Genomic DNA, 18,824 nt, shown 5'->3' with positions numbered 1-18,824 from the left:
GGATTGCATATAAGATATTATCATGCAAAACATGTCTATAAAAATAATCTAGAACTATACGGTATTTCTATGTTACTTTACATGTAAAAGTATAAAAAAGATACATTTCTGGTAAGCTTCAGAGCCAAGAAGAATCAAATGAATGCCTTGTTTGTTCTTGACATATGGATGGATTTAAAATTAAGAGCCAAAGGAAATGTTATCTATCTATAGAAGAAAGCTACCAAAGATAGAGATTCCTTATGACATAAAATTTTAATTGTCAGCCTTATGGTGCTTTGAAAATCTAAGCGTGGGTGCCCTACAAACTTCAAACCACAGCAATCCTACAATTCAAAGGAGTCACAGCCCACAGCAAAGCATATTAAGAAGATGAGCCGAGGCACGGGGCTTGTAATACCGAAAGAAACATGTTTCACCTAAATAAATGTAACATTCAAAGCGCTGGATCAGCTAGTCTGAAGGATTACTATGGGAATGACCTACATGGTATAGCAATAGCAGCAGGCAGAGAATCTCACTAAGACATTGGCAGATAGCACCAGGTCTGTAATAAGCGATGGCATAATGTACGAGACACATGTGGACAGTCGGCACTTCACTAAAGGCCTCCATACATATTAGACCATAGTCATCTGAGCCCAAAATTTGTAGTGGGGCTGAACGACACTCAACTGTGCCCCTTCAGTTGTCTTCACTGCCTGTCGGCTCCTCTCAGCAGCTGAAGTCAGGTGCATAAACGTCTATAGAAATCTATGCGTTGGTATTCAGCTGCCGAGGGGCGCCAAAAGTCAGTCATGACAGCCAAAGAGGACGAGGCACTCACCTGAGAGCTGCAGCCCCTTCATTTGAGTGATTACCAAGGGTCTCAACACATGGACCTCCACTGACCAAAGCTTTTGGTATGGTGCTCTGACATGTCAAAAGTTTTTAAAAAGTTCATTTATTCTTTAATTTCCCAGCTGGCTGTTTTTATTCATTTGTATATGAATGTTCTTAAAAGTTTAAAATACGCATACACATTTGTCATGTAAAGCAATTTTTTAACCCCTTCATGATGCGGTTTTTGAGTTTTTCTACAGGCAATCTCTCTTACTGCTTCATCAAAATAACAGGATTTTTTACTCACCGTAAAATCTCTTTCTCGTCTCGTCATTGGGGGACACAGCAAAGACCGTGGGATATAGCTTCTGCCACTAGGAGGCGACACTAAGCACAAAAAGTTAGCTCCGCCCTCTGGCTATATCCCTCCTGCCGACAGCAGGCTAATCAGTTTGTCATGCCAGCAGTTGGAGTAGCCATGCAGGAACAGAGAGACAACAATAGTTAGTCATATGACACGTCAACAAAAAATTTAACTGTAATGAAAAACACACGACCATGTGTGACTTACAGAATCCGGAGTCCGACCAGGACCACCACTGTGTCATATAAAGAAAGAGGGGTGGGTGCTGTGTCCCCCAATGACGAGACGAGAAAGAGATTTCACGGTGAGTAAAAAATCCTCTTTTCTCGCTCGTGTCATTGGGGTACACAGCAAAGACCGTGGGACGTCCCACAGCCGTCCCCGAGGGTGGGTACAAATAAATCATAAACGCATGTGGTCAGTTTACAGCCGTCTGTAAAACCTTTCGACCCAGCGAAGCGTCGGCTGACGCAAACATATGTAACTGATAAAACTTAGAAAAGGTGTGCAGGGATGCCCAGGTAGCTGCCTTACACACCTGTGATACTGAGGCACCGTGATTGACCACCCATGAAGCCCCCACCGCTCTGGCGGAATGCGCCGTCACCTGGAACGCCGGTGCCTCACCCTTAGCCCGGTAGGACTCCACCACTGCCAAACGGATCCAGCGAGCACTTGTCATCTTTGATGCCGCAAGGCCACGTCTCGGACCATCCGGTTTCACGAATAGGGAATCCGAGCGCCGGAAAGACGCGGTCTGGTCCAAATATGTCCTCAGGGCGCGGACTAGGTCTAAAGTGTGCAGAGCCCGTTCCCTAGGGTGAACCGCCTTTGGACAAAATGATGGCAGTACAATGTCCTCATTAATGTGAAAGGTAGACACCACCTTTGGGAGAAAAGACCGCACCGGTCGCAGCACCACCCTATCCTGGTGAAAAACCGTAAAGGATGGTTTTGCCGACAGCGCCACAATCTCCGACACCCTGCGAAAGGAGGTAACCGCCGCCAGGAAGGGGACCTTCCAGGACATCAGCCGCCGCGGTATCTCCGCTAATGGTTCAAACGGATGGGCCTGTATGGCATCCAGAACCAGTTTTAGGTCCCAGGTTGGCACCGGAGACCGAAAAAGGCCGGAACCTATCCCTTAAGGGAGCTGGAGCTCAGGCCCAAGTCCAACTCGTCCTGCAGAAAAGACAGGAGGCGGGCCAACGAGAAATGCCTCGGGTGTGCCCCCCTCTGCTCGCACCAGTGAAGAAATGTTTTCCACAGCCGGTGATATAGCAAAAATTCCATGCAGGAAAAAGTGTAATCCACGCTTGCTTGCAGAGTAAAATTTGTAATCTTCTTTATTTAGTCATATTTAAAATTGCCCGGTGTACCCATCTCTAACCAGACATGTATTGGCTGCACAGAGCCCTCGTCAGTGGTAGTGAAGTGAGCAGGCTGACAGCACAGCACACCATATTCTAGTGTTTGTTCTTCGGAATTACCCGGTTATATACTCTCAATGACGATGGCTTTCTAGCCCTAATCATTGTTTGAATAACTGGGTCTGAGAAACCCTCAGTACCGTGGCCTCAACCGCCACGCTGTCCAACGCAGCGTAGCCAAATTCTGGTGGTAGAGGGGACCCTGAGAGAGAGGTTTTTTCCGCAGGGGTAACCACCAGGGCGCGACTGCTACCAGGTCCATGAGTTCAGCATACCATGTTCTTCGCGGTCAATCTGGGACTAAGAGAATCACAGCTAGCCCTCCTTCCTGATTCTCCTGAGCAGCCGGGAAATGAGAGGAGTTTGTGGGAAGACCTAGGGGTAAGGACAACCCGTCCGGGGAGCCATTAGCACACCTGCTGCTAGTACTCTGGGGTCTCTTGACCTGGCCAGCTAGGCTGGAAGCTTCTGTCTGAAGCGGGATGCCATCCAATCAAGTGACTCCTCTGCTGCAGATCCAGCCCTGATGGCTTATGTAAGCCACCGCGGTCGCACTGGCATTCCCTCCAGCCGATGTGCAAAGAACTGCAGGGTCCGGAATACTGCTTGCAGCTTCAATACATTTATATGGAGACCGGATTCCTGCCTGGAACAGGTTCCCTGTGCCACCAGATCCCCCAGCGCGCACCCCCAGCCTGTCATGCTGGCGTCTGTAGCCTGCACCTGCCACTGCAGGCGCAGGAACGACCTGCCCTGCTGAATGCGTGGCGAGTCCAACCATCACTGGAGTGACTGCTGAACCCCTGGCGGAATCCTTATCTTCCGATCGAGGGATCATGCCAACCCGAACTGGGCAAATGAAACCGCCTCAGAAAACGAGACTATAAGGGCTCATGTCCACGGGCAAAATGAGATTTAAAATCCGCAGCGGATCTCCCGCGCGCGGATCCGCACCCCATAGGGATGCATTGACCACCCGCGGGTAGATAAATACCCGCGGATCGTCAATAAAAGTGATTTTTTTAAAAATGGAGCATGAAAAAATCTGGACCATGCTCCATTTTCATGCGGGTCTCCCGCGGGGACGGCTCCCGCGGGCTTCTATTGAAGCCTATGGAAGCCGTCCGGATCCGCGGGAGACCTAAAATAGGAATTTAAAGCATTTACTCACCCGCAGCGGACCGCGAAGCTCTTCTCTTCCTCACGGCCGCATCTCCCTTGCTTCGGCTCGGCGGATGTGCCCGGCGCATGCGCGCGGCACGTCGACGACGTGCCGGCGACGTGCCGCCGGCGTCAGGAATTCATCCGCCGGCCGAAAATGAAGATCCGGCCGTGAGGAAGAGCAGAGCTTCGCCGCCCGCTACGGATAGGTAAATGCTTTTAAATTGCTATTTTCAGCGCTCATGTCCGCGGGGCAGGAGGGACCCGCTGCAGATTCTACATGTAGAATCTGCAGCGGATCTGATTTTCCCCGTGGACATGAGGCCTTAGGCCCAAGACCTTCATTGCATGGCGGATCGCCACCGGTCGCCATGATAGAAGGGACAATACTTGCTTCTGCAGCAGCTGGCGTTTTGCCTCCAGGCGAGCCACTCGACCCAGAATCGTGTCGAAGTACATCCCCAGGTACACCATGCATTGTGCTGGCACAAGAGATGACCTCTTATAATAGATCAGCTAGCCAAACCTGGAAGAGTGTCCAAGGCAATCTGCAGGCTCTCCAGGTTGTCCCGCTGGGTCGGGGCTTTATCAGGATGTCGTCCAGATACGGCATGGCAACGACCCCCCTGGAATGCACAAATACCATTACTGCTGCTGAGACTCTTGTAAACACCCTGGGAGCTGTTGCCAGCCCGAAAAGCAACGCCCCGAACTGAAATGCTCCTCCTGGTACCCGAATCGGAGGAATCGCTGGTGCGCCTGACGAATGGGGATTTGTAAATATGCATCCTGGATATCTATCGAGGAAAGGAACTCCCCTGCCTCCAAGGATGCGATGACCGGTCGTACAGATTCCATGCGGAAATGACTTGTTCAACTTCTTTAGATCCACAATCTGACAGACAGCCATCCTTTTCGGGGACCACCAAAGGATTAGTGTAGAACCCTGCGAAGTGATCCTTGGGGAGAGCTTGCACCACCACCCCCTGTAAAATAGAGAGTGTGGACCGCCTTGAGGTAAGCTGCTGCTTTCCCTGGGTCCCCCAGGGTTCTGGACCGAAAAAAGGGGCGGACGTGTGGTTGCGTCAGGAACTCTATCACATAGCTCCTGGACACGACCTCCTGCACCCAGGTATCTGAGACATGAGTCGACCAGACCTGGCTGAACTGGAGAAGCCGACCCCCCACCCTATCCGAAACAGGTGGGGGCAGTCCCTCATGCGGAGGGCTTTTGGAACTCCTCGTAGGCTGAGGCCCACGCCAAGAGACCTTGGTTTAAAGGGAGGCCTCTTCCTTTATTCCCGCTCCTGCGGACCTTTCCTCTCCGTCCTGCGAGGACTCGTCCGGCGACAGGAGCGAACGTCTCTGCTGCGGGGAAGACTGCTTTGGACGATTCTGCGGCAAAAGCGATCTCTTTTCACCCGTAGAAGTGAACGGGACCTGGGCTTCCCAGGCAGACATCCATACTGGTACTTGCCAGGCCTCAAGCTGGCTGGGGGCCGCCATCTGACGAGAGCAGGAACATTCAGCTTAGAATGCCCGTTGACCCTCTGAGATGAGCCCGACTAGCTCGGCGCCAAAAAGGCGAGATCCTCCAAAAGGGCATATTGATTAACGACCCCTTTGAAGAAGCATCTGCATCCCACGATTTTAACCTTAGGCTCCGGCGAGTTGCCATTGATGCCGCAGAGGCCAGAGACACCCGTTTCGCTGCATCTGCTGTGCCCAGCAAATTCCCGGGAGAAGCCCCTTCAAGGACTCCCCCTCGTAACCGTTTTGCCCAGTCAGTAGTAGCCTTACTGACCCGGGAAGAGGCAAACACAGGCTTAAGAGCCGACCTAGCCGCCTCGAAAACGGTCTTCGCCAACGCCTCGACCTTTCGATCCTTGGAATCCCTGAGATAGGAGGACTCCGCCGTAGGCAGCATAATAGGCTTAGCCAGGCGAGAGATAGGCGGATCAACTAGCGGTGGGATCGACCACTTCTCCTAACTCTTGCGAGAAGAGGCATTTCCCGTCCAAGTAACCAAACTTGGAAAAAACGCTTATCCCGGTGCCTTCCACTCCTTAGATAGGACCTTGTCAAAGACCTCATGGGCAGGAAAGGTCTTCGGGAAGCGTCTGGGCTGCCTAGAAGAAAACTATATCCCAGACGCCTGTGGCTCTTGCTCAGTGAGCTGAAATGTATCCCCTAAGTTCTCCACCATCGCCGAAAATCTAAGGACCTGATCCTCCTCCATGTCAAAGTCTGAGGAGGATTCAGACCAATCCTCGTCCGAACAGACTTTCTCTGCCGACGATCGACGCGCCCTCATACCTGAGGAGCGCAAAAACGACGAGGAGGATGGAGACCGGGAGGACTGCCGCGAGTCTGGGGGCCTGTCCCGTCTTCGCCGACGGCCGCGCTGCGAGCCATCTCTATTTCTCTCACGTGAACCGGAAGTGTCCTGTGCCAACTTCTCCAAAATCGCACCAGACGCCCGAGTGAGGACCGACACCACAAGGGACAAGGAGCGGGCCCACTCCGGCTCGGCCATAAATGGGGGCTGAACGGGGGAGGGGTGCTTTGCACTGTCACTTGTTTCGCTGGGGAACAGTCTCTACCAAATGGCTCAGCCTGTCCGCATGCGAACTCTAGGTTACAGCGTGAGCAAGCAAAGTGCGTTACTCTTGCTGTCCCTGGTCCAGCCTCCAGAACTCTGGGGTCGGACATGGTACTGGGATTTCGACCTGGCAAAAAGCTGCAAACTATCCTTCACTATGCCAACCGCCGGCAGGAGGGATGAGCAGCAAGAGAGGGGTAGTAGCCGCCAGGCAGCTTACCCTGGGTCCTTGTCGAGGTCTGAAGAGGTCCGAGGAGCTGCTGGGTCGAGAGCCTGCAGATGCTAAAGAGGCCTCCTGGAGCTTTGACTTGTACTGCACACCAGCCTGAGCAAGCACAGCAGCAAGGAGTGGAGGCGCAGGGCGGTCTCAATCTTTGGCGAGCTGTCTCCCGATCTGCTGCTTCACTACATCATCCCTCCTCAGAATCCTAAGAGAGAAAGGGAGGGGATGGGGAGGGGCGGCGTGCACCACCAATGAGGCCACGTCCCCACAATCGGTGCCGCGAAGCCACGCCCCATGCGGCTGGGGGCGTGGCTAAGTCGGAGCCATGCCCCCTTCCGGCCCAGAGTGTTGCTGCCACGCCCAGGGCTGCACAGAGGCCCCCTATTGTCCTGCCAGGAGCCCAAGACCCGGGCGGCACCATGTCAACGCGCTGTGCTACTAAGGTGCCACGCTGGGACACCACCGCGGGTAGCCATGCCCACTTAGCGTGCTCGTGCCCTGATACCGGCACCAGAACACCACCAGGTAAGCCATCAACCAGAAACAGGTGTGTGTGTGTGTGTGTGTGTGTGTGTGCTGCCTGCGAGCTCAAAGGGAGCAGAGGGAGAGATTATCCTCCCAGCCGCTGCACTATAATATGGGCACGCTAGCGCTTACCCTACGCCATGCTGCCCAAAACAACAAATACATACACAGCGCGACATACGGGGAGCCAAGGAAGGGGGGAAGGGAAGGTCGCCAGCGCATACTCACCTCTTGCGTCCTTGCTGGTGGAAATAGCGGCTCCCCAGTTCCAGCAGCCTACCCCTGTAACATCGCCTGCCCAACGGGGAGGGGATGTGGACCTTTGCACCAAACGGGGGGCTCTCGCTGGCGGGCCACAAGCAGATATATATGATCCGGATGTGCCACTTTTTTTTCTGAGGCGGGCCGGGCAAGAAGCAACCTAGACAAACCCGAGGTTGTTCGCCCTCCTCTCCGTTCGGGTTTGATGGGGAGCGTCCTGCCTCTCCATCTAAACCTGGCCCTTAAAACTAGCCCTAACGGGCACGACCGTCCTCCTATGAGACACTAAGCTAAAAACTAATTAGCCTGGTGTCGGCAGGAGGGATATAGCCAGAGGGCGGAGCTAACTTTTTGTGCTCAGTGTCGCCTCCTAGTGGCAGAAGCTATATCCCACGGTCTTTGCTGTGTACCCCAATGACACGAGCAAAAATACCTTTTTGCTTGATTCCACCTTGACAGACAGTATTGAAATTACAACAGAGAGTGAATTACGGTGTTTGAAAGATACTGAATCACATTTGCACTGCTCAGTACTGCTGTACACTATCCTTCATGCGGATGTTATGACTCTCTAACTGTGCTGTAGTTAGGCAAGGGCTATTTTACATGGGACAATTATTGCGCAAAATTTATTCAAATGAACGAAAATGCACTATAATTGTTACATCTAAATGCAAAGCCATCATGTACTATTTTTGTTTTTACTTTTCGTTTGTCGCTCAGTTTCAACCAGCATAAAAACCATCGCTGGTTTGCTTCTAGCTGTGTCTAAACACCCCCCACTCAGTGATTCACATAGAATGTGAAGCTCCAAGCGAGTGGTACACAGCAGTGATCTGACTATCTAAACGTTCTACATGAACGCTTACAACTAGCGGTGACATCAATTGCTCATGCAGACTGTTGTACTGACAGTCGTCCCATGTAAATGGGGCATTAGAAAAGAAATCCTGTTTTCTCCATGTGCAGCGTATTGAAGTTAGCACAACAGCAGGCTCTTCCAACCAGCTCACAGAGAACTGAAAATTAGAGACCGGGCCTGCAGAGGGGAAGACAGGTGAAAAATACAGGATACAAGTCTTGTAAATATGTAGCAGCTTATTCTAAAAAATTATGATACGTGAGGCACACTTTAACACTTTTTGTCTACTGAACTGATTTATTGGGACTGTTTAATACAACTTTCATTTTCTTGTTTTTTTTGTACTCACAGACTCACATACAGACACTGGACATCCAAAAGACTTTGGGTTCTGAAAAAGCTGTAGCGACAGCGGTGGTTCTTCAATCAATATGGCTCAGTGGTTAGCTCTGTTGCCTGGGAATGCTGGGGGGCCTAGGTTCAAACCTTATCAAGGTCAACATTAAGTGGAGCAAGATCGGTCAAGTGATCCTCTTACAAGGTCTTTGGTCTCTTGCTTGAAGAACTATCTTTAATAGGGTCAGACACATGGAGGTCCGAGTCTTTTCATGGTACTCCAGCATACAACAATATGTTTTGCATTGACTTAGCCATAACGAACAAGCAGTTATTGAATAAGGCACACAAAGTGGAATATCTTTCAAGGTCGCGGTCCGGTCCCTTGCCAATTCTACTCATCGTGGATTTCTCGAGGGGGGGGGGGTCATAATGAGTTCTTATGTCTGGCACTTAATCCTTTCTGGATTCCACTATTAGAGGACACTGCCATTGCCCGACATATAGAGAAATATTTTAGAATTAATATTGGTTGAACAAATCCTGCAGTGGTCCGAGATGCTATGAACGCCGCTCTTCAAGACCTGTTGATGCAGAACATCTGTAGAGTTAAGAATCGGAACAGACCGATAGGAGAGGAACTCAGTAAACGGGTGACTGAACCCAAAGCAATTTTTAATCAACCAACCAACAGATGCTCATAGAACAAATTGGTTGCAGACGGTAGGAGAATTACAATCACATATCTTTGAAATGGCAGAGAAGAAGAGATATTTCTCTCAGCAGCACTACTACGAGGAAGGGGAAAAAGCTGGCCGCTTGTTAGCGACCATAGCCAAACAGTTGGGGGCTTCCTAGGACCTCCTCAGGATCTGGTGTCTGAACATAGTGAAATTGTTAGTCTTCAAAGATGTTTATAACAATCTGTATAAGGCCAGGCTCACACAACTGGGTTGGATTCCACTTGTGTATATCCACAGCGGAAGACCTGCGAGTGATCGCAGAAACGAATTGCGTCACATATGCGTGCGGTTTTCTGCACGGATGTACATGTATCATCCACATGAGATCGCAAGTTGGGACACCAGAACAACGCACAGTCGACCGCCCAGGTGATAATTATTATTCTCTCCCTTTCTCCCTCCCTCTCCCAAAATTCCGGCTTCTGTATCTGGCCTCCTAGCAAGTTGCGAGCAAAAATGCATACGGGCTGCAGATCACACGCACCCATAGAGATCAATGGGGCCCATACGCGCAACATCCACGCTAAAATAGAGCCTGCTGCAATTTTTCTTCTGCTCGCAGAATAGCCGCACATCTTAATGAAAGGCGAAAGTCCATACCTTGCAATTACACCTGGAGGAGCTACAGGAGGCTGTTGCTTCATTAGCGGATAATGAAGGGAGGCCTTTACACAGAGATTTACAGGAAATTTGGGGATTCCCTGAGCTTCTACAGGTACGACAAAACGATTGCATACTTTCCGGATTCAATGCGAGAAGCCATAGTTCTTTTATAACCAGGCACAGACACTTTGTCACTAAGCTCCTATAGGCCCATCTCCCATTTGCCAGGAGAAATTAAAATAATTGCAGAGGCTTCAGCTATAAGTCTTTCCCAGGTGATAACCTCTACTATTCATCCAGGTCAAAGCCTAGAGCGATTTATCTGTATCTGCATCTACAGATTCCTGTTGACAACCCTAAGAGTACATTGTTCTTCGGATGCAGCCAAGGCATTTGATAGTGTTGAGTGGGACTTTCTATGGGCAGTGATTTTCAAGAAGGGTTTGGGGGACTCTTTCATACATACTGTAAAGGCTCATTTACACGCAAAGACAATCTTTTAAACAATTGAAATGTTGACAGTTTTACTGATCATTTTGCATAAAGTAATAATGGGCAGTAATGCCCATTAGCACTTTATCAGCTTCATTTGTGTGTAAATGAACCTCCAAGAGCTGCTTGCAGAACTCAGCATGTGGTCTGAGCTCTGCACATAGCTCCATTGTTCTGGCATGGGCTTCCAGCATGAATATAATGTAATCAGCTGCTCCCATGGAGAACACAGCGTGTGGTCCCTGTTACCTATTCTCTGGCTGAATGATGGATTTTAAGCTCACCTTAAAATCATCGTTCAGCGGAAGAGTAAATGATGGGAGCACTTACACACAATGATTATCGCTCATATGCCATTGTTTTAAGAAATTTTGAGTGATAATCGTTGCGTGCAAACGGGCCTAAAGATTATTGTATGCTAGACCAATAACTAGCAAACGGATTAATAATTAACTGACAGTAGTGTTCGTGTTGATCAGGGGCACATGGTGAGGTTGTCCCCCCGTCTTTCAAAACTGCAATAGAAACTCTAGAGATAAAAAAAAAAAAAGACGGGCACATTCTGGTATTAAGGGCTTCTGCCGTTGTGATGTGGTGGATAAAATTGCTCCTTTATGCCTCTGTTTTTTGCGAATATATGATCTTCACTCCACATTGCTACATGGGCAATATTACGGGTTATCTATAAAATAGTCTAAGTTGGAACTGTTACTAGTAGATAAAGAAGATACAGAAATAGATGAGGAGAAGATTCCATTGAGATGCACCGATATCATCTAATACGAAGGCTGGCTTCACACAGCCGAGAAAATCGTGTGAGATTTGGGGGTAGCGAGTCCAGTACTTTCGGGGGGTCAAAGCAAAATGGGAAAAAGATCTTGGTCCAATGGAAGACGGGCAGTGGCAGGAGATACTGGAAGGAATGCCTCAGCTTTCACTCAGTGCATGTATACTCGGTTATGTGGAAGATTTGCACTCTTTAGAATGTACAAAATTGGCAGTGGCTAGACGATTATACTTCGCAAGAAAACTGTTGGATCAAAAACGGAGACAAGACTCTCCTCCAACAGAGAGAATTTATAAATAAAGTGAATTGTTTTGTAGGCATAGAAAAATATCTATCTATCTATCTATATATTTAGATAAAAAGAATTCATAAATCCTGTGGGTGGCAGAAAACTGCAAAAAGCGCATCGGAGCTCCGGAGAGTAGCGGGAGGGACCTACCGTAATGCAGCTAGGGTTTATTTTAGGGGTAGGGCTTATATTTCAAGCCTTCCCGAAATTCCTGAAATTCCCTTATTTTCAGGGAAACCAGGTACTCACTCACATACTATGTAAAATATGACGGCTTATATATTGAGATGTACTTTCTTTCCTTTTATAAGGAGGGGGTGGGATGTATATTTGGTTCATGGCAGGTTAAGTTGTATTTTAGATTACATAATTTGGTGTATTTATCAAAATTTCAATAAAAATATTTAATTAAAAAATTCTGATGTTCTTAAATACATATTTATAACACGTTATCTGCCAATGGAAGACTCGCTATCAGAACCGGTTGTCTGAGGACACGTCCACTAGCTGTGCACTTATATGGTGCCCTGTCGACCGTGTGCTGCTTCCCCACTCTTCCTCCTTCTCATATACTGACAGGAGGAACTACAGTGTAACCTGAGCCATGAGCTGAGGAAGACAGCTACAATATAGTAGCATCATATTACTTCAATATATGATGCTGCAAGCTGCCTTTAAAAAAAAAAAAAAAAAAAATTATATATATATATATATATATATATATATATATATATATATATATATATATATATATATATATATATACACACACACACATACATACATATATATTATAGCATGAAACTAATTCTATTGAGTGAATGATCAAAGTCACACCAGATCAGATGATGCAGCACCTCTTTTAAATGAGACAGTTGACCCGAAATGGTTGCAAAAACATTGGCACACTCGGAATAATAACTTTTTCAAAGCAACTAAAATGCTAAACAAACTGATGTAATAAAAATTAAAACAGTACAAAGATCTCAAGTTTGTCCCATTAACACACCAAATATAAAGATAGAACAGGTTGGACTGTAGTTTATAAAACTACCACACGAGGGCAGCAAAGTACTATATTTCTCTAGGCACAATGGCAGCGGTATTACAGTATAACCTCAATGAATGAATTACCTTTTCACTTGTGAGATACTGTTGTGCAAAATTTCTTTCATTTTCTCCTCAACCTCGTCAAGTAGCTAAAGAAAGACAGACAATGGTCATATTTACTCATGTGCGCACGGGCAATAGAATAAGAAGCCTTTTTACAGCAGCACAGCTGGCGCTAAGCCAACGGTACAGGCACAATTGTTTTTATTGGTCAATAGGACGGTTGTGAATCGGGCATCCTTGTTATATAGGGAAGCTTTTTACCCCTCGTCACATCCAGTCACCTAGTTTGTAACCGTACTAGCATACTGGGCAAGTTCATATCTACATCTTCCTTTCCACTTAGACGGAGCCAGTTACAAAAAAAACCCAAAACACATTAATAAAAAAAAGGAAATCAAAACACAAACAAAACCGAAAACATGCTGTGTTTTTTATTTTCTTATGGACCCGTCTGCAGGATGCGTCAAAAATGGAAAGAATGCTTTTTGTTCGTTTCCGTTATTATATAAAATTTAAACTTATCAGTTTCTTATAATTCCATGATTTAGCGTCTGCGCACGCTCTGAAAAAGAAAAAACGGATAGAACAATGCAACAGAAAAACGGAAACAAACTGACGCCTTTTTGTCCCTTTCCGTCTCCCATTGACCGCAAAGTTAAAAAAAAAAAAGCGGACAGCAAGCCGCAGTCAGCGCTTTTGTTCAAGTTTAAAAAACGGAATGGAAACAGAAGACCTGCAAACGGACTAACACTAAAGGTCTTCCTTTTCAATTGACTTCTAGGGGTACAAAAACAAATCATTTTCTTTCCGCTTCTCAGCATCTACAACGGAACAGCTAGACAAAAAATAGAAATGCAGATGAATTTGCCCTAAAATGTCCTGTAATTTGATGGCAACATATACAATTATTAATAATGATCTTTTGAACCGGCAGGAGTGATGCAGAATAAGCCCAAATGTTCAAACACTCCATTCGGCAGCAGCGCCATATTACAGAACAAGATGAAGTTTGTCATGAGACCACCAGAAACCATGACAGGCCCCCGACAAACCCCATTATAAGTCAATACGGTCGATTGGGTGCTACTATGGAATAAAGATTTGAGTGCTGGAAAAAGTCTGTGTTGATCATCTGGTTTCAGGCGCTTCTCTGCCGTCTGTGTAGCCAATTCTGACAATGAAGTGTCAAGCGACTCCCATCCCGCCAGACCAGGTAAGATGGCCCACCGTGATACTGGACCATAAACGTTACATATACGTCATTGCAGCACAAGAGGGAGACTGGATCGTCATTGCAGTATAAACATTAAGCTTTAGGACAGGGTGACAGGGAGTGGCCTGTAGGGCGCAGTATTAAAATCGTAACTTTAGCGCGACTTGCGGGAGACTTCCATGGTTTCCCTACAGGAGAGACAGCTTCGACCACATTGAAATTGTAGAATGATCACAACTAGAGGATGGGAGACTCCCTAGTGTAAAGCCGTTCACTGCAGGCTGCTCTATAGGTGCCCACATACAGTCAGTGATCAGGACTTCCCACTAATCTAGAATTTTGGAAAGTTGGAAACTGGATACAGCTCCATGTTCCGTGGGTAGGTGCTGTATACGGGTGTGCTGTACAAAAAGGGCCATACATATGGGGCCATTATATACTTACTTGCTGAACAGAATCATTCTTGTCCGGCTCATCAAGGCTTTGCAGGTCAAACAGCACTAAGCCATGCGGATAGATTCTCAAAGTAGCAAAACTGAAAGAGAAAATAAAGAGAAATCCATGGAAGCATTAGTCACATATAGAACATTCACACCCATTAATATTCTACACACTAGAGCTTGTGAACACAAAGGCAGTGACAGAACTGACTGTACAAAGAGAATAAGCAATGGCAGCCAAGTCTGCAGCATTTTTCTAGGTTTTGGATTGGGAAGGGTATCATTTTTCCTTAAGGAGAGCACCTAGGAGGTGTAAGGGGACTTATATGGCCGTCCATGCTCATCTGGGAAATATGCAGATGAGAAGAAGGAGCAAGACCTCTCTGCAGCGCCCCCTCTTGCGCAATGAGTAGGAGCAATCACCTAAAAACAGCTGTCTGTGGATGGTTATTCTAGCTTTGGCTCACAATTCCCAGTCATTGTTATAAGGCTTTTTTAAAAAGCTTGAGATTGACTTACAGGAATGCTGCCTTCCAATAGGTGGCGCTGCAGAGGTATTGTTGCATCTTTCTAGGTTTTGGGACATGTTTGTTACATCTACCCAACGTCAGTAAGGCTGCAGACTGAATGCACATGCATTCAATGCATTCCAAATCTTGGTCCAAGTAACCATCCTGGAGGTCCAGGTCATCTGATGTTCAATCAATATCAAGTATACTTGTTTCCTAAAATGTGATCCATCTTGTGACTAAGCTATAGTGCGATTCTTGTGACTTCTTACTTGCCCTGAAAGCGATATAAACTGAAAGACAGTGTTGTAAATGCTATATAAAAGAATATTGTCTCAGTATCAGACACAATATATAGCAACCGTACTCTGCAATGGTGAGAGCACAAATGCTGCCGACTAAAGACGGTCCGGCGTGACCGCAGGCATCCTGAGCTGGACTCCCACCATTATAGGAATATATGATGCTCCAAGTTCCAGTCAGAAGCCCCGCTGTCCGGCTAGGACACATATCCGCATTACGGATGTATAACGATGGCTGGAATATGCCGGTGTGTCGCCACGCAGAGTTGTTCCCGGCGTCTTAGCAGTTTTTGGTTTTCTGCCAGTTAGGCCTTGTTCACACGGGCGACAAATGCAGGTATGGGAAGCCCATACTTTTCTATGTGTTAGTTCACACATGCGATGTTTTGTAACATGTGCCAATCCAACACAAAAACCTCGTGGGGCCGCAATATGCATGTGACTCGTGAGGTTTTGTAGCCCATGTTTCCCTATGGAGCCTTTCTCTCGCGATTTTCGAGCGGCACGATGCAACTTTAACAGTAGGGAAGCCTGCTGTCAAAGCTATAACCTAAGCCCTAGCTGCACGGGAAAAAAAGTATATACATCACCTTAGAAATGCTGTCAGCTCCGGGGCGTCTTCTCCCCAGCACCATTCTTCTTTATCTCTTCTGGACGGGGATTGAAAAATCCCCGCCTCCTGGAAGCGCTGAGTCTGACTGGCTGATACTTAGCCAATCACAGCCAGTGCTCAATGAACCAATCACAGCCATCATCAAGCGCTGCCTCTGATTAGTTAAGCGTCAGCCAATCACAGCCAGCACTTCCAGAAGGCTTGGGATTTTTCAATCCAGAAAAGAAGAAAAACAGTGCCGGGGACCGGGGAGAAGCCGCAGCGAGGGCCCCGGACAGCGCTTCTAAGGTGATGTATACTTTTTTCTGCTTTTAGGGCTTATTTTCGGGGTAGGCTTATATTTCAAGTCCATCTCCACTGATACTGGCATGGATATCGCACAACTGAAGAAGCAGTGCAAAATCGAAAAACACGGAGGGAGCTCGCCTTTTGGATCGCCAAGTGTCATGAACAACTAAACGGTTAACAAAAAAAAAAAAAAAGGAACTATACAACATGTTTGGTACAATTTTTCAGTACATTAAATAGTACTATTGGAAGACTTGTTCTGCAAAGAAACAGCTCTCAGACAGCTACGTTGATGCATAGATAAAAGTTAGGATTTTTTGAAAATGGATAGGAAAAAACAAAAATGAAAAAAAAAGTGGTCCTTAAGGAGTTAATTTTGCTCTATTTCTTCAGCTACAATACTAAAGTTCTTACTTGACAAAAATTGTTCTCAGATATTTGTGTGTCTAGTAGCTGGAGTGAGGTTTTTTTTTCTGTCCTTCCAGCCAAACTTGGGTGCGTCTTATCATCAAGTACATCTTAAGAGTCCAGAAAGTCAAAAATATTGTTTCCAACAATAATTCTCTGAAACGTTCTTTTAAAAAAAAAACAACAATGTAACTTTTATCATTTTCATCTAATAAACCTACACATTCCTGAACTATTTTCAGCCCAACAGGAACAGTTAAACAATGGAGAAAAGGTTATTCCCATTACAAAAAGAGGAAAAATACTGCGAGCTTAATGTAAGTGGCGGCCACCGATGTACAGCCGCGGACCCCAGTCCACAGCAGCACCGCACAGGGTTTATTTAGTGATGTAAGCATGTAAGGTTGTTCTCAGGATGGCTGCAGCTCAGCGGGGTCTTCAGGATATGCAGCACCCAGGTCCCAATCAGTGATAAGATACCCATGTGTCCTTCCAGGAGATGGGAGAAATGAGTTACCGTATATACTTGAGAATTAGCCGACCCGAATATAAGCCGAGACAATAAGTTTCACCACAAAAAACTGGGAAAACGTATTGACTCGAGTATAAGCCGAGCTATACTCGAGTATATGCTGGGTAAAAAAGACCCACCCTCCATACTCACCTCCCAGTCTGTGCTACAAGCTGCTTGAATTCTCCCCGCTGTAATCCCCCACCGTCCTCTCTGCTTGGCTCTGTCAGTTCTGTGTAAGTAAGCACTGTGATTGGATTGAGCACCAGCCAATCACAGCTGGCGCTCGATCCAATCACAGCACTTTCTTAAACAGCACTGACAGCAGGGGATTTGAAATCCGAGCAGGGAGATGATAGCAGGGAGAATTCTAAAGCAGCTTGATTGGCTGTGAATGATTGAGTGCCGGCTGTGATTGGCTGACACTCGATCCAATCACAGCTCTTACTTACACAGCGCTGACGGCGGGGAATGACAGAGGAGAGAATTTAAGCAGTCTGTCGCACAGCCGCCAGAGATACAGATGCCGGCTGGGAGGGGAGTATGGAGTATGGACTCAAGTATAAGCTGAGGGGGGCTTTTTCAGCACAAAAAATGTGCTGAAAAACTAGGCTTATACTCGAGTATATACAGTACATTTCACATATCTAAGGGGTTTTCAGGCAGTAAAATAACAGGCACTGAGATCTCTGTGCTGCATGGGGGACATTTGACAGGGAGTGCAGCTTATTATTTTTATTTTAACCCATTCCCTGTTAACAGAAATTTTATTTCCTTTACTTTCAGAAAACTTCTTTAACCCCTTAGTGACGGCCCTATTGTGTTTTTACATCCTGCCATTGCAGGATGTGTATGGAGGGAGATAGCGCTGCTATCTTCCTCCATATATCGCAGGTGTCAGCTGTTTATTACAGCTGACACCTGCGGGCAACAGCCCCGTTCGGCTGTGCAGCCGATCGGGACTTAACTCTTTAAATGCTGATGCCAAGTCTGACAGCGACATTTAAATCCCCCGAACAATGTTCGGGGATCCCGTACGACAACCCCCCACCACCACCCCCCGCTGTGAGATCGGGGGGAGCCGTGCGGGTGTCATGGCAGGTAGGGGCCTTCTGAAAGCCCCCATGGCTGTCATGGCAGAATGCCTATCAAGCCATCCCTGTGGGGTGGCTTGATAGGCTGGCTGTCAGAATCCAGTATGATGTAATGCTATGGCATTACATCATACTACATAAGCGATCTAAGCATCGGTAGTTGTTGTTCCCCAGGAGGACTAAAAGAAAGTGTAAAAATAAAAACAATAAAGTTTTATTAATTATCTAAAAGAAAAAAAGTTATAAAAGTTAAAAAAAACCTTCTTGCCATGTTTAAAATAAAAAAAATCTAAAAAAATACATATTTGGTATCACTGCGTCTGTAAAAGTCCGTTCTATCACAGTAACACATTATTTACCACGCAAAGTGAACGTCGTCCGAAAAAAATATATATAAACCACGAGACATGCGCTTTTTTGGTCACCCTGTTGCCAAGCAAAAATCTAATAAAAAACGATCGAAAAGTCCTATGTATTCTAGAATACTACTAATGGAAACTACAGGACGTACCGCACAAAATGAGCCCCTCAAACAACTATATCGATGGAAAAATAAAAAAGTTATTGTGCACAGAAGATGGAGACAGAAAATAATCTTTAAAAATTAAATATCTTTAAAAAAATATATAAGTAAGTAGTACAGCAAAAAAAAAAAAACTATACAAGTTTGGTATCGTAGTCATCGTACCGACCCATAGAATAAAGTTATCATGTCATTTTTGTTGCAGTTTATGCTCCGTAGAAACAAAGACGCACCGAAAGATGGCAGAATGTCGTTATTTTCCATTGCTCTCCACCTAAAATTTTTAAAAAGTTTTTCAGTACATCATATG

At 46.5% G+C, this 18,824-nt stretch overlaps 1 protein-coding gene across 1 annotated transcript in view; it reads right to left on the bottom strand.

The window, feature by feature from the left end:
- SMS (spermine synthase) overlaps positions 1-18,824 on the bottom strand; it is a 137,626-nt gene that overhangs the window by 79,963 nt on the left and 38,839 nt on the right. The window contains exons 3-4 of the mRNA XM_066599796.1: positions 14,271-14,361; positions 12,635-12,699 (exon numbers count right to left, since the gene is read on the bottom strand). Coding sequence (XP_066455893.1) covers positions 12,635-12,699; positions 14,271-14,361 — 156 coding nt within the window. The remainder of the gene's footprint in view (positions 1-12,634; positions 12,700-14,270; positions 14,362-18,824) is intronic.

Source organism: Eleutherodactylus coqui, chromosome 4, assembly GCF_035609145.1.
Source record: "Eleutherodactylus coqui strain aEleCoq1 chromosome 4, aEleCoq1.hap1, whole genome shotgun sequence".
Taxonomy (NCBI): domain Eukaryota; kingdom Metazoa; phylum Chordata; class Amphibia; order Anura; family Eleutherodactylidae; genus Eleutherodactylus; species Eleutherodactylus coqui.
Note: the sequence above shows the minus strand (reverse complement) of the source record. Positions and strands in the feature narration are given on the sequence as shown.